Genomic DNA, 26,033 nt, shown 5'->3' with positions numbered 1-26,033 from the left:
GATCCACAAAACACATGTAGACTGGTTGGGCAAACTCCCATGCCCCCTCCAGGATCCTGCTGAGGGTGTAGAGCTGATCCAGTGTTCCACGGCCAGGCCGAAAACCACACTGCTCTTCCTGAATCTGAGATTCGACTATCTGACGGACCCTCCTTTCCAGAACCCCGGAATAGATCTTACCAAGGAGTGTGTTTCCTCTGTAGTTGGAACACACCCTCCGGTCCCCCTTTTTAAATAGGGGGACCACCACCCCAGTCTGCCAATCTAGAGGAACTGCCCCCGATGTCCACGCAATGTTGCAGAGCCGCGTTAACCAACACAGCCCCACAACATCCAGAGCCTTAAGGTACTCAGGGCGAATCTCATCCACCCCCCGGGGCCTTGCCACGGAGGAGTTTTTTAACAACCTCGGCAACCTCAGCACCAGAGATGGGAGAACCCGACCCAGAGTCCACAGGCTCTGCTTCTTCGATGGAAGACGTGTTGGTGGGATTAAGGAGGTCTTCGAAGTATTCCGCCCACCGACGCACGACGTCCCGAGTCGAGGTCAGCAGCACACCACCCCCACTGTAAACAGTGTTGGTACTGCACTGCTTCCCCCTCCTGAGACGCCGGATAGTGGACCAGAATCGCTTCGAAGCCGTACGGAAGTCTTTCTCCATGGCCTCTCCGAACTCTTCCCACGCCCGAGTTTTTGCCTCAGCGACCAGCCGAGCCGCCTGCCGCTTCGACTGCCGGTACAGCTGCTTCCGGAGTCCCACAGGCCAAAAAAGCCCGGTAAGACTCCTTCTTCAGCTTGACGGCTTCCCTCACCGCTGGTGTCCACCAGCGGGTTCGAGGGTTGCCGCCGCGACATGCACCGACAACCTTGCGGCCACAGCTCCAACTAGCTGCCTCAACAATAGAGGCGTGGAACATGGTCCATTCAGACTCAATGTCCCCCGCCTCCCTCGGGACGTGTTTAAAGTTCTCCCGGAGGTGGGAGTTAAAGCTCCACCTCACAGGGGACTCTGCCAGACGTTCCCAGCAAACCCTCACAGTGCGTTTGGGCCTGCCCGGTCGGACCGGCTTCCTCCCCCGCCATCGGAGCCAACTCACCACCAGGTAGTGGTCGGTGGAGAGCTCCGCCCCTCTCTTCACCCGAGTGTCCAAGACATACGGCCGCAGCTCAGATGAAACGACAACAAAGTCGATCATTGAACTGCGACCTAGGGTGTCCTGGTGCCAAGAGCACATATGGACACCCTTATGCTTGAACATGGTGTTTGTGATGGACAATCCATGGCGAGCACAGAAGTCCAACAACAAAACATTACTCGAGTTCAGATCAGGTGGGCCATTCCTCCCAACCACGCCCCTCCAGGTCCCACTGTCATTGCCCACGTGAGCGTTGAAGTCCCCCAGCAAAACGAGGGAGTCCCCAGGAGGGGCACTCTCCAGTACCCCTTCCAAGGACTCCAAAAAGGGTGGGTAATCTGAACTGCTGTTTGGCGCATAAGCGCAAACAACAGTCAGAACCCGTCCCCCCACACGAATGCGGAGGGAGGCCACCCTCTCGTTCACCGGGGAAAACCCCAACGTGCAGGCACTGAGATGGGGGGCAACCAGTATGCCAACCCCAGCTCGGCGCCTCTCACCATGGGCAACTCCAGAGTAGAAGAATGTCCAGCCCCTCTCAAGGAGACTGGTTCCGGAGCCAGAGCGGTGCGTCGAGGTGAGTCCGACTATCTCTAGTCGGAACCTCTCAACCTCGCGCACAAGCTCAGGCTCCTTCCCCACCAGAGAGGTGACATTCCACGTCCCAAGAGCCAGCTTCTGCAGCCGAGGATCGGAACGCCAAGGTCCCCGCCCTCTACTGCCACCCGTTGCACAATGCACCCGACCCCTTTGGCCCCTCCGACAGGTGGTGAGCCCATTGGAAGGGGGACCCATGTTGCCTCTTCGGGCTGAGCCCGGCCGGGCTCCATGGGCAAAAGCCCGGCCACCAGACGCTCGCCAACGTGCCCCACCTCCAGGCCTGGCTCCAGAGAGGGGCCCCGGTGACCCGCGTCCGGGCGAGGGAACACGAGGTCCAATAATATTACTCATCATAAGGGGCATTTTGGGCTGCACTTTGTCTGGTCCCTCACCTAGGACCTGTCTGCCTTGGGTGACCCTACTAGGGGCTTAAAGCCCCTGACAGCATAGCTCCTAGGATCATTGGGACACTCAAACCCCTCCACCATCGGTGGCAGCCCCTCCCTGGGCTGCCACCGATTGGCAAAATTATCAGACAGCATGGGATTAATTTCCACTGTTATGCTGATGACAGTCAGCTATATTTATCCATAAATCCTGATGAATCCAATCAATTACTTCGACTGCAGTCATGTCTTGATGACATCAAAAGTTGGATGACTTTATGTTGTATCTCTGCTCTGTCTTCTGTAACCCGCAGGCGGTCGAGGCAGATGACCGCTCATACTGAGCCCGGTTCTGCTGGAGGGTTTTCCTTCCCACTAATGGGTGGTTTTTCTTTCCACTGTTGCTTTATGCTTGCTCAGTATGAGGGATTGCTGCAAAGCCATGGACAATGCAGACAACTCTCCCTGTAGCTCTACGCTTCTCCAGGAGTGAATGCTGCTTGTCGGGACTTTGATGCAATCAACTGGTTCCCTTATATAGGAAATTTTTGACCAATCTGTGTAATATGATTGATTTGACTTTGTAAAGTGCCTCGAAATGACATGTTTCATGAATTGGCGCTATATAAATAAAATTTAATTGAATTGAATTAAATCCATATGGACCTCCACACAGCACACTCACAATGGCTCATTAATAGGATTTAGTCAAAATTTAGTTATCCATTTCTGTTAACATAATTACGTGACTACATTCCAATTACAATCGCCGTTTGCATGGCAACAGAACAGATGTAAAAATGATGCAATTTCCGTGTTCTTCCACACTCAACATGAGCATGCATACTGTTTAACAAACATTCGAGATGGCAGAGTATAAAGTTTTTCTGTGGACAGACAGTGAGTCCGTGGCATTTTTTGATTTTTTTCTTCTCTGCTTTTTAAAATTGTAGGAAGCTGTTATGTTGTCCACATGTGTACATTCATTTCTACTGATTTCTGTATTACTGCACAGGAGCCAGGGATTCTGTGTAAGAAAAACAATACTTTTTCTGTTTGCGGGACATTTTCCAGCCGTCCTTTAATCGTGCTGTTGTCAGAGAAAACATTTGCCAAACACAACCAAAGTTTGCCATTTTTACCATGAAACCTTGTCGTGTCAACAGCACTTTAATTTTTACTCATTCCGATCTGATTTGGCTCGCTCTTACCAGTGATTTTCAACCTGGGGTCCGTGCCCCCTGGGGGGGTTGGTGGGGGGGGGGGGGGGGGGCGCCAGAGATCGCAGGGGGGCGCAGAGCTTTCTCTGCTTTGGGGTGATGAAAATTATGGTTAAAAAAAGAAAAAAAAAAGGTTGTGATCATATTTAAAAAATCTGCACACCTAAATCGACTTTACAATATTTATAAATTGTATTAAATATTTTGGTCCAAGGTTGAATAATTTTTGGCTATTTATGACCAGCACGTCTTTGACCTCTGAATAGCTTCAATTGTCTAAATATGGCTCAAAAACGTAGAAGTGCAGATCACTCATTAACAGGGTCCAAAAAGAAAAGGCAATACCTCGATTGTTACTTGGACTTTGGTTTTACGGAGGGACCGGACAAATCCAGACCAGAATGTGTAATTTGTGGTGAGAAGCTAGCTAATGACAGCATGAAGCCGAGCAAACTGAAACGACATCAGGCGACCAGACACCATGAAACTATTGGTGAAGCTCGGGAATATTTTGAGAGGAAAAAGCAGCTTGCACTATCAAGAAGATCAGGTCACATCATAAAAGTTTTTGAGACAATAGGGGGCGACTTACACAGAGCCACTGAGGCGTCTTTTGAATGCGCACTATTAATTGCTATGGCAAAAAAGCCACACAATATCGGAGAGCAGCTCATCAAGCCAGCCTGCATAAAATTTGTGGAGAGGATGTGTGCCCCACACGCGGTGGACAAAGTTAAAAGTGTCCCACTCTCGGATAACACCATCAAAGACAGAATTGACAAAATGGCTGGAGATTGCCAAAACCAGCTTCACGAGACGCTTTGTTGTACTCTTTTTGCATTTCAGCTGGATGAGACGACCACAGTGGCAGACGAGGCCGTGCTCATCGTTTATGTACAATACATTGATAACGATGATTTGAAACAAGAAATCCTCATGTCTACAAATCTAGAGACAAAACAAGGGATTTAACGCCCCCGCCTGAAAGAAAAGGCTCCTGGATGCGTGATTTTCCACTGCATGCTACATCGCCAGGCATTGGCTAGTAAAAAGCTATCAGAAGACCTCAGCGACACACTATCAACTATAGTTAAAGTTGTAAACTTCATCAAAGCTCGCCCTTCTAATAAAATACTTTTTGCCCAGCTGTGCGAGGACGAAGCGCATCAAACACTGCTGCTACACACCGAGGTGAGGTGGTTGTCGCGTGGACTCGTGCTTGTGCGTTTTATTGAGCTACAAGAAAAAATAAAAGAATTCATCCAAGATCACAATCGGCCACTCTTTGAACAACTGACTGACGCGTTTTGGATCAAAGCGGCTGGACGCTTTTGTGCGCAAACTGGAATACAGAGTCTCTAAAATGTCAAAGGGGGACTTGCAGCATTTCCCGCTGCTGCTGAAACAGTCTGGTGGCGCCGTGCGTGCGTCTTTGCGCACGGAGTTTACGCGGCACATGAACCTTCTCCGCGATGAGATTCAGAGCTGCTTTGCCGACATGGACCAGTATTTATCCAGAGAATCGTGGGTGTTGGACCCCTACGTTTCCACCCTGAAGGACGTAGACTACATCGGCTGTGAAGATGAGCTTTGTGACCTTCAAGCTGATTCCGTGTCCAAAAGATATTTCCAGGAAAACGGATTTAAAAAGTTCTGGATTGCCAAAGGACACGCTGTCGCTCCCACACTGGCCAAACACGCAACAACCAGGGTTATTCTCCCCTTTAGCACTACATACTTGTCTGAAGCAGCTTTCAGCGTGCTATTAACAATAAAAACTAAAGTCAGAAACAGACTCGATGTTCACCAGGACTTTAGACTGGCTATCACAACAATCAAACCTGACATCGCATCCCTGGTCAAAAATATGCAAGCTCAAGGTACCCATTAGTAACTGAACAAATAAGAAGTAAAAAAAGTTGTAAGTTTAGTACTGGTTTCTGAAAATGTTGTACAATTAAATTTTTAAGCCAGTAGTTGTGTGTGTATAATCACATGGGACTGTTTTTTTTTAGTTTTTACTTTATGCATTTTTGTAAATTAGAACTGGAAAATATATTGAAAATGTGGACATGCTGATGAAAGTTAAGCTTAGGTTTGAAGTTTATATGTTAGCTCTTTTTTTTGGAGTTTGTAGTTAATTTATGTGCACTGTACACCCATTGACATAAAAAATACATTATTAATCAAAAATAACAACAACAAAATGACATAGCTGCCATGTATTTATTTTTCAAATAAATAAATGTTCATTACAAATCACTTTAATCTTTTGATACGTTTGTGCGGGCCTGTGTAAGGCTTGGGGGGGCTTGGCTTGTCTTGGACTTCAGCAGAGGGGACTTCAAGAAATAAAGGTTGGGAACCACTGCTCTAAACGACATGCTCCTGCTGGGGAAAAGCGCAGCTTTGTGCATTTTCCATTGTCAATACTTAGCAGGAGTCATGTAACGACCGCATTCCCCCGTATGAAGCTGATAGCTCTCTGCCCAATTTGATTAAAGCAATACACGCCAATCATTTACCACATTATGATGAGTGGATAAGACGGATTAATGTGACAAGGCTCCGAGACGCTGTAGCTGTGTGCGCAGCGAGCCCCCAGAGATGGCTAAAATTAAAAGACGGGATCCAGTCTAATCTAATTCATCGACTCACAGTAGAGGCCAGGAGGCAAAGAGAAATGGTGAAACACAATGGCTTGACATGGCACAGATCAATGTCAACTTAATTCTCCAACCCCAGCGCATAAATAAAACATGGCAGGCCAGGGGACAGAGAGGACTACTACTTACCATCAACAAACGACATTTAAAGTAAAATAACATTTCAATTGGGAGACCGATGTAACAGCACGTCACAGTGCCATCAGAATAAATTTGATTTAGTCTGTGTGTTTTTATCCTTGATATCAGCAGTTTATTCAAGGCGTTTCCATCAGAAAGCTTTGGGGGTGTATCCACTCAGACCTGGAGGATGATAGCTGACATCGGATTTTGGAATCTAGAAGTTATTACCCAGTGCTGATTTCTCTTCACTGCTCCTAACCAACAAAATAACATTTTAGACTTTCCACAACTGCTGGACATTTTGACAAACTACCAGATTTATATTCAAATAAAAGAATGATCAGAAGTTACAGAGCTGTCTGTCACTGAAAACTACTACAGCCAGACCCTCCAGGCCAGTGGAGTCAACCTCCAGCCCCTCCAGGGCTGGCGTCCTGCAACTTTTAGCTGCGTCTGTGTTTCAACACACCTGACTCCAGTATGACTCACTAGCAGAGCTCTGCAGAGATGCACTGCATGCCAGACAGGTAGTTTAGCCATTTCATTCAGGTGTATAGGGCCAGGGACACAACTAGATGCTCCAGGCCCTCGAGGATTTGAGTTGGAGCTGCTCTTGGTCATGAGACAGAGGTGTCTGTACACACAGACCCAAATAATTCAGTAGAAAGGAGTGGGCAAAGCTCTGACCCAATATTAACTGTTCATTTCTAACAAATATACAGGCATAGTGTAAAGAGAAAATACAGTCTCCTTTCTAGAAGTGTGTGTGTTTTCTTAGATTTCTCTTTAAACAATTGGCTGATGTGAAAACAGGTCGTCTACACTCAGTAACAACATCCAAATGCATCATGGGAACATTCCTAGACATGTCAAATGGGACCGTTCTGGTCATCTACTAATTTCTTAGGGAGAAGAGCTAATCTGTCTATAACTCTCAGCATGATGTCTACAGTGCTTTCTGACTGAGATGGGGAAACTTATGTTAGGAACCAACGAGAACGGTTAGTTGTTTTGAGACTGTGTGTGGTTTGGGGGAAAACAAAGCTAGAAGTATAGAATTTAAAATGAATGGGCCAAACTTCCTACTGGGCTGCTGACACTGAGTGGAGTTTTAGCAGCTGAACCACCAGGCACAATGGTGGGAAACACATCCCATCTTCACTCATAGAAGCCAGCAGTTCCATGAAGTGCGCTAAAAGAACAGACACATTTGATCTCAGCATGTCTGACACTGTTGCTACCGCAGAAAAAAAACAGAGCTTTTCTCCCATTTCTATTTTTTTTCGTCTGAAGAGACTTTATTTTGCTGAATAGTCAGTGGGCGGTAAGAGCAACAGATTGAAACAAGCACACTCCAGTGTGTGGGCTCTACTACTTATTTATTAAGGCTGAGCCTAGTCCGCAGCCAGACATACAAGATCTGCTTGTCTAAGCCTCAATCAGAAAAGGCTGTCTGGAGAGACTGACCCGTATGCATCTCGCCATTGTATCCAAGCCATCTGATTGTCTCACTGGATAACCTGAAGACACTACTGACAGCACTGAAGATACCTCTAAGGGTATCTGCTGTTCATACTTATCTTACAAGGGATAAAATAAAAATTTTTGGCCCTTAAATGCACTTTGTTGTGTACTTAGAGTCTCTCGCAGTGCAGACATTTTCAACATAGTCTCTCCAGGGGCTGTGTAGAGATCTTTATTTCTCTTGTCAATTATCTCACAGTATTTGCTTACTGATCTCAATGATTCACCATTTTTCTTTTTTCAGCGTGATTTTGTAGTCCACGATCAAGGACATCGAAGCTACAACTTGATAAGTGAAAATGTTAAGTTGTTGTGTGTGTTAACCTACACCGTCCGCCAGCAGGCTCCAAAAATGGCCGAATGGCGTGCAGTAGAACGCTCTGTGAGCTGAAGGGGGGAGGGAGTGAAGTGCCTCCTTTAGATTTAAAGAGACAGCACCAAAACGAGTTGCTCTCAGACGAACCTCAGAACAGCAGTAAAAGAGGAGCTGCGGGGCAAAAAGAACGGGGAATTTAGCCCAAAGCGTTGCAGTTCCACTTTCTATGGCCCGCAGCCGCATGATTTCAATGCAAGAAGGAAGAATTTAAAAGCATAACATGTCCCCTTTAATATTTTATCTTATATGCACGCACACATCCATACACATGGTATAACATATACATAGCTGAGCACTTCTAACTTGTATTTCCTTAAATTAAGTCTACCCTGATGTGCCTCCACAGTCTGGATTTATCAGCGCCGCCCACTTGCTGTCAGGCTTTTTAAATTTAAAACTAACACACCCCAGAAACAGAGGCATCTTCCCCCAGGGGACGTAGGTGGATTAGATATTAAGTAAACTACCCACATTTCATTGGAAGAGTTAGCATAGATTCAACAGCCCATGCAGCATGCCTGCTTCCTTCATGTGTGAATGATGTACAGTGTTGGGCTGCGATGATTGCTTTAATCTGCATTTAGAACACAGACACAGACAAATATTTTACCTTTAGCAGTCTCAGAAAAAGGCTTTGATGAGTTTTTCTTTCTGCATCTGTGTGGAGGCGCTGAAATTGCAAGTCTGTGCTTACATTAATGAAAGATTTCCACGAAGGTTGGCAAATGTATTTGAATGCAATCTGTAAAGCAGGGACATTGGATTTAAATGTTGTGTTTGCAAACCAAACTACAGACGTTATCTAAAGTCAAAAGAAATTGTGAAAGAAACAGCACCTTAAGAGGGGAGATGCGCTTCTCAGCAGGTTCCCATCTGCGTTTATACCGTTAACATGCAATCCAGGTGGCGGCCACAATCTTCCGTGGCGCCGCTGTAAAAATTTGTTTTCAGATGACCAGGGTTTGTTCAACAACTTGCTTTTAAAATGTGTACCACCAACAGAAGATAAATCCAATGCAACTTTCTCTAGAACCAAGTTGTTTGTTTGAGCGGGTTAGACAGCTTTTTACCCTGAACACTCCTCCAGAATATACCCGAGGATTTCCCGAAGGACGGCAAAGTTGGGTGGAGTTTTCTGGATGAGTAGCTGGGGTAACCAGATTTTTAGCTTCCAGCCGTTCGAATCTCTCAGTAACAAGATTCTGAGTAGAGATCAACCGATTCAGGTTTTTTAAGGCCAATACAGATTATTTTGACATCAGACAAACCCTATACGTGGGACCAATTTTTTTGGGTTGATTCTAGAAGCTGATATTGCTTTTCTTCTTCCATTTACAAGACAAAAATGCCACAGTGATAACAGATGTTACACAAGTGCCAATTTAAACAAAAAGGAAACAATTATTAAAGGAGCATAGCAGAAGTTGCAGAAGTGTCCCCCCTCTGTCCAGAAGTTGAAATGACACCAGTGTAGCGCATTGGAGAAGAGGAAAAGCATCTGCTGCTAGGGCTGGACGATAATTCAATAACAATATATATCGATCGATAGACGTGTGGCGCGATAGGAAAAAAAATGATCGATAAAAGTTTGATATATAAACAGTTTTCCTTCCTTCCTTTCAGCCTATCATATTAGTTGATGCTACAGTCACTACTTCTTCTCAACCAATCGTAATCACGGACCCAGGCACGCCGTCACAAAGTGCCGCCCTCTCAAACCACAACACACAGCACGTGAATATGTCGCAGCAAGGAGCGGCGGAGGGAACTGTCCCAAAACGGGGTTTTACTAGTTCGCCAGCCTGACAGAAATAAACCACAGTGATTTGTAAAATTTGCAAGGAACCGGTAAAAATAAAGTCTGGTAACGCAACAAACTTGTTTCATCACGTAAGCCGCTCACTCCCGCAGAAGCGCGAGCTGTGCAGCTACGCCGCCGCTCCGTGTCATCTTAGGAATCTTCCGGAACTTCTTCCAAAACAAAGCAGGTACAGCAAGCTAAACTGGGCTCACTTCTTTGTGATAAAATGACACAGTGTCCAAGCAACATAAGGATACATCACGCATGCAGTAACGTGCTTCATAGTGATGGATATGCTGCCGTTGTCTGCAGTTGAAAAACCTGGCTTCAAACAACTACCTGCCACTCTTGATCCGCGATATAAAATTTCGGGACGCATGTTTTTCTCTAACAGCGCTCCCTAAATTGTGCGACGAGTGCAGGGAATCAGTGCAAAATGAGCTGCAGTCTCCGTCTTCCCACGCCACAACCTCGGGCCTCAGCCCTGCGTCAGCCTCTCAATTGACTAGAAATAGAATGAGCGGTAACTTGTGTACTATTCCCACCTATTAGGCTATTCTATTAATTTATTTGTTATATTTATTTTGGTCACTTTTCTGGTCACTTTAGTTTATTCTTTGTCAGTATTTAATAACATAACTCAGGTCTCTTAAGTTATTTTTTTATGGTTAAAAAAGTTGGTTAAATAAAGATTTTATTGTAATTCTGTGTTTGTGTTCTTTATTACAATTAAATTATTTAGCAATATCATAAAATGCACATAAAATATGGTTTTAAATATTTTCAATAATTATCGATATCGATCAATATGCTTCTTTTTTTTAATCAATGAGCTTTTTTTCTATATCGTCCAGCCCTATCTGCTGCTGAAACTGCACAGCTCTTCTGTTTAGAGGCGTCAGGTCTTATAAAGGAAAGAAAGCTATAAATATTGAAGTTCACTTGCTGATGCATCAATGACGACGGAGACTCAACTAAGTTGCCAGGGGAGTCACTGTGCGCACTGTGTCACACCCATCCCGTCCCATCGGTGGCAGGAGGCCAGCTGGAGATCAGACAGTGGGAAAGGAGTTTTATACCGACTTTAAGCGGCTCAACCATCATTTAAAAACAACAACGTTGACACGCAAGTTTAAGTGGTGGAGTGAAAGAAAAAAAATGCACCGCTCAGATGACCTGCCCATTCGAGAGAAACAGAAGCTGTTTCAGACGGCTCACAGAAGCAGAGATTGAAAGGGCAAATACATCTAAATTAGACAGTTGAAAATCCAATAAAAGTTGAAAACTTACTGTCTTACGCTTTCTGCCAGGGAGGGAGCGGCTATCTATGCCCTTCACCTGACGTCAAGGCATGGCGGCTGAATGCGCCAATGGATCGGCCAACGCATGGACGTTATCGGCCGATACAAGAAAAAAAAACACATATTGGCCGAAAATATCGGTGGACTCTAGTTCTGACCCACCACCACCGCAGGGTGGAACAAAGGGCCTTTTTCTCACAGCTAGAACACAGCAGTAGAAGTTGACTTCTCCTGAAACAAGCAGTTGAAGACAGCTATTGGTGACTCAGGGAGCTAGTATGCCTAAAGCAGCAGTAACCTGGAACACTCTCACAGAGGGTGGATCTTTATCCTACCTTTATCCTGGATCAAAACAGGTAAAAGAGGGGCTGCGCTGTGGGGCAACAATAACGAGGAATTCAGCCCAAAGCATTGCACTTCCACTTTATATTAACCGCAATTAAATGATTTCAATGTGAAAAGGAAGGATTTAAAAGCATGATATATAGTGGACGATCTTTCAGCTTCAAGTTCCAGGGGGATCATCATATCTATTGGTTGACCCACATGTCAGTCATTGTGATGCGTAACACCAATGTGCGTGTTCATTCCTACCTGGTTTCCCCTTCTGAGCACTTCTAGTGTTTATGTATCCAGTGAACTTTGGTGTTAGCTGTTCATTGTAGCTCTACTGCTCTCACTGTATACTTTAAAAATGGCGGGGAGTCGCAAGAAGCAAACTGTCTGATGAGTAGAAGAGGACGGCCTCAGAAGAAAGAAATAAGACCAGAGAGGATTTGGGACATTCCTTAATATGATCCCCCTAAAGAGAGGAAGAGCAGGTAGGATGGTCTAGCGCAGTTATTCAAAAAGGGACTTGGGCGTTTCTTAGCTACATTTCCAGAAAAATCGTCCACTCTACCTTTAAGAACTGCATCTTTTAGTTTTAATTGCTTTTCTTGTTAAGAATGCAGGCTGATCATTTGATCCAGTTAGACAGTATAACGTAGACAAATATCTGAGCAACACTGATTTAAAAGTCCAAGAAGTTGACATGCAGATGGAGCCCTGCCCCCCATCCATGTGGTCATTCTATTCAACAAAAAGGAATACATTTCTCCATGTCAGGGGCACCTTTTATATCCTGGAAACATTTCCATAGGTCATGACTCCCCCAACCCCACCCCCATCTGCCTATGGCGAGACCTTTGTCTGCACCAGATGTGATCAGTTTCTGCTGGGAATGGGGGGCGCAGCCACAGACACATGTGACCCGAGCCAACCCCCTTCGCAGAAACAAACAGTGCACCAGAGAGGCTGCTATCTGCCACGCTCAATTGTTTCCCTTGCAAGTCCAAGCGGTAGTGAAAGCTTAGTGCCACAAACTAAATGGTGGTACAACAGGTCTGACACACACATATGCACAAACCATCTTTGACTCACAGCAAACTGCAGAGCAGACGCCAAACAGGACAGCAAAGCAACAGGCCAGAGACGGCGCCTCCAGCACAACCTGCCATTAATCCGCAGTTCAGAAAGCCAAGATGTAGTCCTGGGCACTTTGATGAGCATTTCCTCGCCGCTTTGAACAGCTTCCTGCTGATCCAGGAAGGTGCATTACCTGGACTTGCAGCGAGCTTCAATTACTGCAACCAATCATTATGAAAACTATTTAATATCACAAACCCAACCAGTGAATAGAAACAGCTGAGGCAGCCTGTTTGATACAACAAAGGGAATGTATGGATGGCCAAACAGGACGACAATGCAAAGGGAGAAGTAGGCAGTGCATCTGTCTGCTCTTATAAATATGCAGAAGCCTGACCTAAGGGATGGACATCCTGACAGCTGCTGCTGCCCAGAAAAAATGACACCCACATTTTAGTTGTTTTTAACTAAATCAAAGCAGCCCTCAAGTTTAAATGAATACAGAATGTAGCAACAGAACCAAACAGCGTCCTCCTGCTTACATTTCTTTGGGTTTGTTTGCATGTCAATGATAAATTTAATTATGAGAGAGAGAGAGAGAGAAAGAGAGAGAGAGAGAGAGAGAGAGAGAGAGAGAGAGAGAGAGAGAGAGAAGAAGCCACCTGAGGTCAGAAGGAATAAAGTGGGGGAGGAGAGAAGTAGAGGCTGGTAATGGAGGTCAGAGATGGGAATGTTCTGGGAGGCTGAGGCCTCACCGCTTAGACCATACCAGCATTAACTGGTTGTTTGGGTTCTACTGTGTCAGATACTTCTCATCCACGATCAAGTTATCAGACCGCTACACCCCTGGTACATCAGGAATGGCTCCTGCCTGACTTTAAAAATGAGTTGGTTGTTTAGTAGATTAATAGCCCTAAAACAGAGAAACAACCTGGTCCATCCTTTACTTTTAACTAACTCAGTCAACCTACTGACTGCCAATTGGAACATCGCTGCTTTGCTGTCATTTCCTTCCACTGGTTCCTAGAGGTCCGACTGGTCTAAAAATAACGAGAACCATACTGATAGCTCTGCTTTAATTACACCCTTTATGAAAAATATTAAGGTTTCTTTGATTCACTGGACTTTAGAAACAGCTATTTCAATAAAACAATACATGAGCAACTGATGAAAGTATCTGAATGACGGGATGAAACAATCATAAAAAGAAAAAACAAGTTAGCCTTTTACTTTGGTGGCTGTGGCCTTCAGCGTTATTTGGATTGTAATTGCACATACCTGGGAACACTGCTGTGGTATTTGGATCTATTTAGAACTGAAAAGATGTGATCTTCCCTCTTAAATTATATTTACTCTCTCTTAACTTAAATAATTTCTGAATTCCACAATACCTGATACGCTTTATATGTTTATATATATATATATATATATATATATATATATATATATATATATATATATATATATATATATATATATATATATATATATATATATATATATAGATAGAGAGAGAGAGAGAGAGAGAGAGAGAGAGAGAGAGAGAGATATAGAGATATATATATAGATATATATATATCTATATATATATCGCCTAAAGTATTCGCTCACCTGCCTTGACTCACATATGAGCTTGAATTGACTCACATATGAGCTGTTTTCTGTATTTATTGCACACTTTATCGTTATTGCAACAACTACTAATATCACAAATTTTCTAATATCATGTAACCCTAGTCACCATAGTTCTATAACATTCCAGTATACTAGAATTTTTATTGTTCTGTTCTGTCTGAGCTTTTCAGCTCTTCCCCTACCACACGGTTCTGTATTACACCTTTTTAAATGAAGTCTAATCAGTGAGTCCTCAATTGAGTAAACACTAATGGAAGGTGTTCAAATGTCCAACCTTACTGCCACTTGAAGAACAATATCTGTAATTTCTGTAAGATTTTGCTTACCACAACAGATTCTCAGAGCACAAGTCTTGACTTCGCAAACATTTGAAGGTTCAAAAACTATCTCACCTGACCTGAAAAAGCAATAGCCATCTGCACTTTAAAAACAGATCCACAGTTACTCATTACTGCGTGTGTGCCGTTGAATCTGTTTGCAACTGGCGTACATTAAACCTTTACAATTAGTTGTGGTTCCTTGCACCTGGACAACAGGCAGCAGGGGTCACCCTGGAAGCGCCTGGAATTCCTCCACTCTGACACACACACGCACATCCTTGTTTTAAATACTTACTGAGGACCATGCCTTGACTTCCATTCATTTTCAACCCTTTTTATGGCCTAACCCCAACCATTGCCAGTACATACCCAACCTTAACCAGTGGTTCTCAAATGTTTTCTTTTGTGCCCCCCTTTAAAGAGTGAAAAACTGAACAATATAGATCACAACATTAAGATAATCGAGCTTTGACGTTTGTTGATCGAGTCAGAATTGTACATGTTTGCACCTGCATGGAAAAAAAAGACTACTAGTCGTTACTCAACACAATTTGGGATTTGTCAAACTGAAGCGGACCACCAGTCTTGAAGAAAAGGTTTAAGGAATCCGACAACCTTAATGTGGTGCATAGCCAGATTATTTGAAATATTTTTATTTATTTAAATGTTATTTATATATATATATATATATATATATATATTTTTATATATATATATATATATATATATATATATATATATATATATATATATATATATATATATATATATATATATATATATATATACACACACAGTAGGTGATAAAACAAGGACACGGCTAACAGCTATTAGCATCTCCTAGCGAAGTAATGGAAACAATTCAAGATCCAGTGAAACTCTGCATTTCTTTTGTTTGTGACCATTTCCCCTACAGAGGCAGCTGTACTGTATTCATGTCAAGTCAACCAGAAAGGGCTGAGCTTTTAAAATGCTGATCCTATAACTTTTTAGCTGCAGATTTAGCCTTGTTATCCAAGAAAGAATTGCATTATCTTTCCTTTATTTCTATTACTCATGAAACAAGCTTAAATAATTATGCAAAAAATGTTTTATCTGACTGTTCGATTAACTGTCAGAATAATTGATAGAATAATCGATTACTAAAATAATCGTTTATGACAGCCCTAAAAAGAGAACACTAAAGAACTTTTTAAGAACATGGCTGCTTATCAATTAACAATTAGTTGATGTATAAGACCAGTCAACATAAGAGTAACTCCTTAATTGATAACTTGCATCCCTAGATGTGATGTGAAAAGTCAACATTAAGTTGGAAATCCAAACCTATTGGAACCTAGATATGACAACCCAAATGTCAGACTGCCAGAGTGCTGGTCAGGACAGTATGACTGCTGGAGGATGTGATCCAATTAAGCTCCGTGTTGAAGGAATGTGGATGTAACTAAAAAACTAAATGGGTGTAAACACCACAGTGACGTGACAGGAAGTGAGGAAGACGTGAGGCAGCCACTGCGCATGTAAAGGACAATAACCTATATGCGACATATGTAAACGGCAAAATAAGCCTGTGTGAGAATAAGGAAAGAGTTGGAAGGGCAAGGAGAATATTGTGCACCCCAGCTATCTGAACCCACTGTAGATGCCTGAGTGTGTAGATGCTGCTGTGGCAACTGTGGAGGCTGCAGGGTGTGGTGCTGAGCAGGAACGCGACGGCAGAGGTATCAGAAAAGATGCGCTCTGCTCCCGTCTGCCGCTTTTGTCGAGGCGAACATTTGGAATTGAACCTCGCCAACATTGCAGCCGGATGTACGAGGTCTGCTCGAGTTGTAGACACTACCAGATTGGATTCTATTCAGATGGAAATGATTCTGCTCGACGCACGCATGCACAGACCCCTGCCATGACAATCCTGTTGTTGGACAAAGAAAGCGGAATTCCCTCCCCTCTTGTGTGTCCCACAACCAACATATCAATTTAACACCCAGCCAGCAGCTACGGCAGCAACAATAGGGTATATGAGGACAACTGTGGTTTTTATGGGATCGCTGTTCATGCCATTTGAAAATTCTCGCTGCTCCACTCATAGAGGCTTTCTCGCTCTCTCAGTCTCTCTCCCTTTCTCTACACACACACAAAGAAAATGTGTTAGTCTACGAATCAATGAGAAAAAAAGAATATTGGCTCTCTGTTTACTGGTTTATATAAGAAAAGCCCTCTCATCCAACAATTATGTGCTGGCTTTTGGAGAGGGAAAGCACCACATTACTGTGTAAAAAGTGTAAAACATTTCCAGCAGAGGACCAGCTTTAAAGTGGCAGTGATGCAGCTCTATTATCAGCAGCTAGAGATGCACAGACTATTTTATCCTTTCTGCAAGGAAGCTCAATCTTGCTCATCTATAACCCAGATAACATTGGACTCTTTAGGGAAACTCCATCTTCGTCTAACTAAATAAGAGAAAACTGGGCTGGCTTCTACACCATTTAACTCAAATCCATATAAAGTGGATATATGCTGTTCTGTTCTTCCTTTTCACACTGAAATCATCCAGTTGTGGTCTGTATAAAGTGGAACTGCAATCATGTGGTCTGAAATTCTCGTTAATTTACCCGCACATCTTCCCCTTTTACCCCTGTCCTGAGGTTCACCTGAGAGCACCTCGTTTTGGTGCTGGCCCTTTAAATCTAAAGGAAGCACTTCACACCCCTCCAAGTCACAAAGCGTTTAACTTCACCCTGGTAGGCCATTTTTAGAGTATGATGGGGGATGGTATAATGAACAACCGATGAGTGATCCACTTGTAGCTTCAGCATCCTTAAACTTGGACTACAAAAATCACTCAGAAATAAAAATGATGGATTTGCAAGACTGGTAAGCTGGAGGCCCAGAACCTTGTTTAGCAGCTTCACAGCAAAATACTGTTACGCCATTGTTAAAAAAAAATGTGATAGAAAACAGAAAATGTGAACAGCTTGAAAAGAATGACCCAAAATGAATAGAACAATATCTACAGTTGTGGTCAAAAGTGTACATACACTTGTAAAAAAATCATAATGTTATGGCTGTCTTGAGTCTTCAATAAGTTCTACAACTCTTATTTTTCTGTGATAGAGTGATCGGAACACATACATGTTTGTCACAAAAAACAGTCATAAAGTTTGGTTCTTTCATAAATTTATTATGGGTCTGCTGAAAATGTCACCAAATCTGCTGGGTCAAAAATATACATACAGCAACATTAGTATTTGGTTACATGTCCCTTGGCCATTTTCACGGCAACTAGGCGCTTTTGGTAGCCATCCACAAGGTCCTGGCAAGCTTCAGGTCGAATGTTTGACCACTCTTCTTGACAGAATTGGTGCAGTTCAGCTAAATGTGATGGTTTTATTGCATGAACCTGTTTCTTTAGCACTGTCCACATGTTCTCAATGGGGTTTAAGTCAGGACTTTGGGAAGGCCATTCTAAAACCTTAATTCTAGCCTGGTTTAGCCATTCCTTTACCACTTTTGATGTGTGTTTTGGGTCATTGTCTTGTTGGAACACCCAACTGTGCCCAAGACCCAACCTTCGGGCTGATGGTTTTAAGTTTTCCTGCAGAATTTGGAGGTAATCCTCCTTCTTCATTATCCCATTTACTTTCTGCAAAGAACCAGTTCCACTGGCAGCAAAACATCCCCAGAGCATAATACTACCACCACCATGCTTGACAGTAGGCATGGTGTTCCTGGGATTAAAGGCCTCACCTTTTCTCCTCCAAACATATTGCTGGGTGTTGTGGCCAAACAGCTCAATTTTTGTTTCGTCTGACCAGAGAACTTTCCTCCAGAAGGTTTTATCTTTGTCCATGTGATCAGCAGCAAACTTCAGCCGAGTCATAAGGTGCCTTTTCTGGAGCAAGGGCTTCTTTCTTGCACGGCAGCCTCTCAGTCCATGCCGATGTAAAACACGCTTGACTGTGGAGACTGACACCTGTGTTCCATCAGCTTCCAAATCCTTGCAGACCTGCTTCTTGGTGATTCTTGGTTGACTCTTGACCATCCTGACCAATTTCCTCTCGGCAGCATGTGATAGCTTGCGTTTTCTTCCTGATCGTGGCAGTGACACAACTGTTCCATGCACTTTATACTTGCGTATAATTGTCTGCACAGTTGCTCTTGGGACCTGTAGCTGCTTTGAAATGGCTCCAAGTGACTTCCCTGACTTGTTCAAGTCAATAATTCGCTTTTTCAGATCCACACTGAGTTCCTTTGACTTTCCCATTGTAGCTTTTGTAGCTGAGTCTAATCACTGGGTCAAATGAGCCCTATTTAAATGGGCTCATGAGAAGTCAACAGCTGTAGTCAATCAGAATCACTTAGAAGAAGTGAAGAGGCCATGACATGAAGCTAATTTGATTGACACAACTCGCTACATCACCAAAGTTGACAAATTTTGTTGCTGTATGTATATTTTTGACCCAGCAGATTTGGTGACATTTTCAGCAGACCCATAATAAATTTATGAAAGAACCAAACTTTATGACTGTTTTTTGTGACAAACATGTATGTGTTCCGATCACTCTATCACAGAAAAATAAGAGTTGTAGAACTTATTGAAGACTCAAGACAGCCATAACATTATGATTTTTTTACAAGTGTATGTACACTTTTGACCACAACTGTACATTCACCTTTTCTGCACTCCTAGACACTCCAAGTACACAAAGGGCTGAAAAAATGGATATTGGAAGATATGTTTCCTTGCTGCAAAACTGTGTTTAGCAGAATTACCTCTAGGTTCTGGGAGGACATCACTGGGTTGGATAGCACTATTGTTACTTACAGTGTAAAAACATAAACAATATATGTGCACAGTGCTGAAGTAAGCATCTGATTCCAAGATTTTGTTGATGCACTATAGTTATTTATACTTTATTGCTAAATCTAAACTACTTAGAAGAGCTCTGACTTAGGGCTGGACGATAATTCAATAACAATATACATCGATCGATAGACGTGTGGCGCGATAGGAAAAAATAGGGTCGATAAAAGTTCGATAGAAACAGTTTTCCTTCCTTCCTTATCTTATTAGTTGATGCTACAGTCACTACTTCCTCTCGACCAATCGTAATCGCGGACCCAGGCACGCCGTCACAAAGCGCCGCCCTCTCAAACCACAAGACAGAGCACGTGAATATGTCGCAGCAAGGAGCGACGGAGGAAACGGTCCCAAAACGGGGTTTTACTAGTTCGCCAGCCTGACAGAAATAAACCACAGTGATTTGTAAAACTTGCAAGAAACCGGTAAAAACAAAGTCTGGTAACGCAACAAACTTGTTTCATCACGTCAGCCGCTCACTCCGCACGCGCTGCTGCGCGAGCTGTGCAGCCCCGTGCGACACTGTGGGCATGCTGCTGTTGTCTGCAGTTAAAGAAAACTGGCTTCAAACAATTACTCGCCACTCCGCGAGGTATAAAGTCCGCGATATAAAGTTCCGGGACGCAAGTTTTTCTCTAACAGCGCCCCCTAAATTGTGCAACGAGTGCCGGGAATCAGTGCAAAATGAGCTGCAGTCTGCGTCCTTACACGCCACAACCTCGGACCTGAAACCTAAGTAACTAGTGTACTATTCCCACCTAAATAGGCTATTTAATTAAATAGGCTAGATTTAATTGGAATTCTGTGTTTGTGTTCTTTATTAAATTTAAATCATTTAGCAATATCATAAAATGTCCAGGCAGAGCTGCACATAAAATATGGTTTTAAATATTTTCAATAATTATCGATATCGATCAATATGCATTTTTCTTTTATCGATAAGCTTTTTTTCTTTATCGTCCAGCCCTACTCTGAATATATTATTCTGCAAATGAAAACAATACTCTTTCAAACAGTTTATGATCTGTAAAACCTCTACTCTATTTGTAGCAACGTGGAAGGCTCATTTCAAAGAAACTTCTTTCCAGGGACCAACAAATTAGACTGGGATATGGTTAGTTTTCCTTAACTTTGGCAGGTCAAAGGCCAAAAAAAATCTAGACTGATCAAAATCAGAGACGGCCGGTCAGATCTTAAGTGTAAAGAGTAAACTGGTTTCATCCAGAGATAGCCAGCCTCTAGTTTTAACCACCTTAACTAGTCCAACCTGAACAGTGTTGACTTAAAGCTGGACTGAGTTATTCTAACCTGACTCTGGCCATTTAGATTTCGTTCGGCAGAGCTCCACACATCCATCTGGGATCGCTCCATTGGAGGTGTATTTCAGAAGGAGGGCCCATATCAAAAATACTTGCATATGATTGGATAAACCACTTGTCAGTCATCTTTACTGACGTGATAACTTCAACTTCACATAGAAACCGAAACCATCGTTTCCGCTAACAAAAGCCATTCTCTGGTGTTCTTTTAAAGAATTAATATTCAGTAGATTGGACAACACTGATGAAATAGCAGCAGCAGTTTTAGAGGGTGACCATATTTCTCTGATGAAAACCGGGGACGTCTCTGATTTTGCTAAGCAGACGGGCGCAGAGTCTCTGTCGGGTGGTTAGTTTGTTTTCGGCCAATCTGCAACGCCGGCAGGGCGAGGAGGGCGCGTTCGGCTCAGCAATTCTACTGCGGTGGGACAGTCGCAGGACCAGGTAAATACGTCTTGCTGCGTTAAACTTTTTTACTCCATCATGACACGCTGAGACATTTCCGGGATAGCTTTTGCAGGTGCTTCTCTGATAGATCACATCTACAAAAATCCCGCCTGACGATCCTGATTGGCTCGTCCATTTTATGTGGTACTGAAATCCCTCCCAATGGCAGTGATTCCAGATAGATGTGTGGAGCCGTGTGGAGCTCGGTGGAACTACATCCATCTGGCAAGAGTCAGGTTAGTTATTCAGCTGTGGCTGCAGATTCAATGAGGCACTGATCGTAATTTGAGAAACTTTTATTCCGCTTGAGAAACCAGTAAAATAACTAATTTAATGACTATGTTCAGATTCAACCAGTCTCCTTGTTCAACATGTGGAAGTAAAGCTGGTCAACCTAACTCCGACCCGTTAAACAGGCAACTAGCCCTTTAACCAGAAGACCAATCAGAAGATGTCTTCAGCTCAGCATTCAAACTCCCCTCAGTTGTCATCTCAAGCTCCGAGTGAAACTGAACTGAACCTGCTAAAAGGTGATCCAAGTTCCCCTCCATCCGCTACGTAATTAGTTCCAGCTGGTTCATAATTGAAAAAGTGATTAAAAACCAAAGGAAATGTATTTGTCTTTTGTCCAATACCCACAACAATTCCGCAAATTGAAGTAAAGAGATGAGATATTAGTTACTAAGTTAGAAACAATCGCTTCCCATCAGGGCCGGCGATTGCTATAGGCGAGTGGAGATTGGACGTCAGGAGATTAGATGAATGGTAGGACAAGTTTTTTCTTTTAACTACACAGTTCAAATGTTTTTTCGTATGTTGACATAATTTTCTTTTAGGCACCATAGATATTTAATGACTAAAATGCCGGTGTTGTGCGAAATTCAATTCCCCTGTGAAAATCTGTCCCCCCCCCCCTTTGTCGGGAGCGTGCATTGCAGCTGTTTTCACGGCGCTTATAATTGATTATTCGGTAAAACAACGCATATAATCATATCAAGGTTGTAACATTAGTTTAATCGGCAGCTGTCTACAAAATTACAAAATAAAAATAAATAAACGAGGTCTTCTTGCGCTGTTTTGTGTTATTTTAAACGCCAACATAATCGGTGTTTTGTCACTTTTATTGAGCCGAAGTGACACGTGAATTTCTCCACTGTGAGATCAATAAAATCTATCTTATCTTATCTTAAATAAAGAGATGAGGACAAAATGTATCACTAAAATGAATGAGCATTTATTCACAACTAAAAATTAATTTATGTCATGGCCTAGTTAGGCCCAATGATGAGGTGCTACTTATCATAAACAATCACTTGACAACATTTTGAAAACAGTCTCTGTACATTAATATTTAGCCTACCTACATACTAGCATGACAAAGGTCAAAAATAATATATCAAAAATATACACTGAGTAATATTGAGGCCTAAATATTTCCTGAAATTTAAATCAATTTCCAACTTACCATAAATGCATTAATAGTGAATTTAGCAAATCAATTATGGTGTGTAATTCATATACAAATATACAATTAATCAATCTTATTTTTTAGGTGTTCCTGTTCTCACTGCCAATAATGGATTCTGTGAGAGAGTGCATCTGTTGCCAGGAAATCGGCTTGGTTGTTGCTAAGATTGAAGAAACCAGAGAGGAGATGGATGGAGAAATCCCTGGCTGTATCACAGACCATCCTGGCATGGAAGCGGTGTGTCTAAATGCTTGGACATTGCAGGTTGCTTGATCCCAATACAAGCAACAGTATAGACATATAGCCTATAGACAATTTGTGAGATGGTGTTGGGACTATTTAGGCAAAGATACCAGGGCTGTGATACTCTTGTGTGCAGTCAGCTGTAGGAGGGCCCACTTCCCACCCCCAGGACATGAAGATGCCTTTACCTTTAGAGGTCACCTGTTGGCAGTTAAAAAAAATACCCAAGCTGAAAGAATAAAATCTAAAACATGCATGTAAACAAAATTGTTGTGGTTATTATGTAATATAAGCAATTACTAATAAAATTATTTCATGGTCTTTTTGAAAATCGACTGAATGAGAGATTGATGGCATAATCTTTTGTTGGTTTCACAAATGAACGTGTCAGTGATGGGGGCTCTTATGCTGCATCAACCTGCTTAGTTTTTATTTTCTCCAGCTCTGCTAGCAGCATCTAAAAAAAAAAGCAGCAGTGGGTAAAATTTCTCATAACAATTTTTTTGATTGCTGGGGTGCATTTACACACAAGTGAATAAGCAGATACAGGAAAGTAAAAGACAACACACATGTAGACATAGATACATGGAAAAAAAAAAAAAGACAAGAGTGAAGCAACTAGTATAGCAATGGTGATTCCTGACAAAGATTATTTCAAAAAGGACATCTAATTATCTCAGTATATATGCAGCAGAATTATGTGCTATATTATTAGCTTGAGAATGGGTGGAGGATACTAATATAAATAAAATATTTTGTAGTGATTATCTGCATTGAGTATTCAAAATGGATGTACAAATAATCATCAAAATCCAGTTTATTAGTTATACTTTACCTAAGTGTCCTTACAGATGGTTAAGAGTGTTTTTGCACAGTCCTAACTTTGAGTGTGTAATAAATTATTTAAAATAATAAAAATAAAACGGTTCTGAAACCTATTCTGGTATTTGTTGTCTATGCATCACTCCATGCTAAGTAACAGTTTTTTCTGAATGCTTAAACACAACCCTTGATTCTTATAGCACAATTTCTAAAACTATTAGTACTTATAGCAAATCCACTCACTGAGTTCACAAAACTAAAAGAACAAACACTGCTTTGCACTCAATTTGCAATTTTGTAACACACACTGCACAACTGTAGGCACAATTCACCGCACAGCACTCTTTGTGGAACTGTAAACACAACTCAATGAAGCACTAAACAGATGCTGAAAACAGTACTGGTATTTCGCAAGGCAAAAGTGAGGGGGGGGGGGGGGGGGGGCGCAAAACTCAATCTCGCCTAGGGCAACCAAAGGGCTAGAACCGGCCCTGCTTCCCAGAGAGAGAGAGAGAGAGAGTCTCCGGGGAAACATCTGGAGCTTTAAACTCAACCCAAAGCCACGACTTGGCCACGAAGTCAACGGCCGACTGCTGCTTCGCTAAACTCAAGCATCTGATGATGAATCCTGACAAGTTGCTGAGTGAAACAGCCCACAACTCTCCCAACAACAGCGGACGCCTCTGTTCTTTGTTGGCTTCCTGGCTCCAGGAGCCAGCCTCCAGTTACAGGGCTACCAGTACCACGGCTTTAACTCCAACGCCGACTAAAGCTCCCAGCTTGTTTGTGATATCCCCCCTCAGCCAGACAATAAACATTCCTCAGACAGGCGGCAGCGAGCTGGCCTCAGACCCTGCGCCATCTTAGTTGCACACACTCTGCTTTTAACGGGCTCCTTCAACAAAGAGCTTTACTAACGGAACTCCCCGAAGCCGAGAACCTAACCCCTAAAAACCACACGGAAGAAAACGGCGCGTAAATTTCCTCGAAATGACGCTTACCGTCATTTCCTTGTAACCTTGTCCCGAACAGGAGGACCAGCAGAACGCATGGTATTGCATCCATCGTGGCTACGGACCAGACTGACACCCGACTGCTAACTTCTCCAAGCTCAGAGGATACTTAACGCTCATTGGCTGAGAGAGCATCTGGTCCCTCCTTCACAGTGTCTGTTCCAGTGAGGGGATAGGCTGATTGGTTGAGAGACTAACACCCCGTCCCACTTTACCAGCCCTGTAAACAAACACTTGCCGTTCACAATAACGGTAACGTTTTAATTTAAAAACTAGTTATATGACTTTATTAAATTCAGTTAAATTGAGTTTATTCATATTGCGCCAACTCAGGGTTTCAAGACCCTTTACAAGACAAACATATTACAAAGTACAGAATACCAGCAGTTCTACAGCAGTAATAACACATGTCTGTGTAATGTAATGGGAGAGCAAAAAGACGTTTCAATCAGACATCAAGGGAAAGGTCATGGGATAATTGAGATCTGGGATGTTTATCATTTATTTAAACATTTTCCACACTGCAGTGCCGAGGCTGACACTGAAACATCCACAGACTTGTTTTGAAGGCAAAGAGGATTGTGACACCCACCCATGTATTTTCCAGTGGAAAGGTGGAAAAAAAAAGAGATGTCACAGTGGCTCTAACTAGGGTACACATCAACAACTGATACAGTCATTGCAGCAGTTATTCCTTGATAAGCTATACAAGGACAGACTTTGGTCAGATGTAACCCATGCCTTATATTCGTTCTGTTTTTACAAACACAATCACAGCAATTTGTGCACATTTAAATAGATCCATTGCCCGCTATTATTTTTATGTGATAGACTGACACACAAAGTATTGCACAATTGGGGTGTGGAAGGTGAATTAGACACCATTTTTAATGTGTTAAGTGCCACATTAAAGCAAGGCCAGGTTATAAAACAACACACCAGCTACAGATTAGACAGCATGTGTAGCTGCAAAGGTCCATTAAAAATTGCCATGCTTCATGCTGATGTCTTTTAAAGTTTTGTCTTTTGCATTACTCTTCAGAGGATACCATGCAGACTACAAAGTTAAAGGACGTCATGGCTCAGGTAATGGAACTTTCCATTCTCTCTTAACCTCATTCTAGTTTAATCACTATAGCTGCACACAATACAGTAGCAATGGAGAAATGAAAATGAGCACAGAAATATTAAAAATCTGCTTTACTGTCCAAGAAATACAAGTTATTAATATTGAACATAAGACATTAATGAACTATTACCATGTGCGCGTTTTTGACCACATGCAGAGTAACGTTAAATGAGACATGAGTACCTCCTCTGCTTCCATGTTTCATTATAACCCATAATGCAACAGGTCATACTAA

At 42.7% G+C, this 26,033-nt stretch overlaps 1 protein-coding gene across 1 annotated transcript in view; it reads right to left on the bottom strand.

Moving 5' to 3' along the window:
• The window catches only part of tgfbr1b (transforming growth factor, beta receptor 1 b), an 85,144-nt gene extending 60,371 nt beyond the window's left edge, over positions 1–24,773 (bottom strand). Inside the window, exon 1 of the mRNA XM_012854879.3 lies at positions 24,658–24,773. Within this exon, the coding sequence (XP_012710333.1) occupies positions 24,658–24,721 (64 nt within the window). The 5' untranslated portion in view covers positions 24,722–24,773. The remainder of the gene's footprint in view (positions 1–24,657) is intronic.
• Positions 24,774–26,033: the final 1,260 nt, after the last annotated feature.

The sequence above is a fragment of the Fundulus heteroclitus genome, chromosome 21 (genome assembly GCF_011125445.2).
Source record: "Fundulus heteroclitus isolate FHET01 chromosome 21, MU-UCD_Fhet_4.1, whole genome shotgun sequence".
NCBI lineage: Eukaryota > Metazoa > Chordata > Actinopteri > Cyprinodontiformes > Fundulidae > Fundulus > Fundulus heteroclitus.
This window is presented reverse-complemented; position numbering and strand designations above follow the sequence as displayed.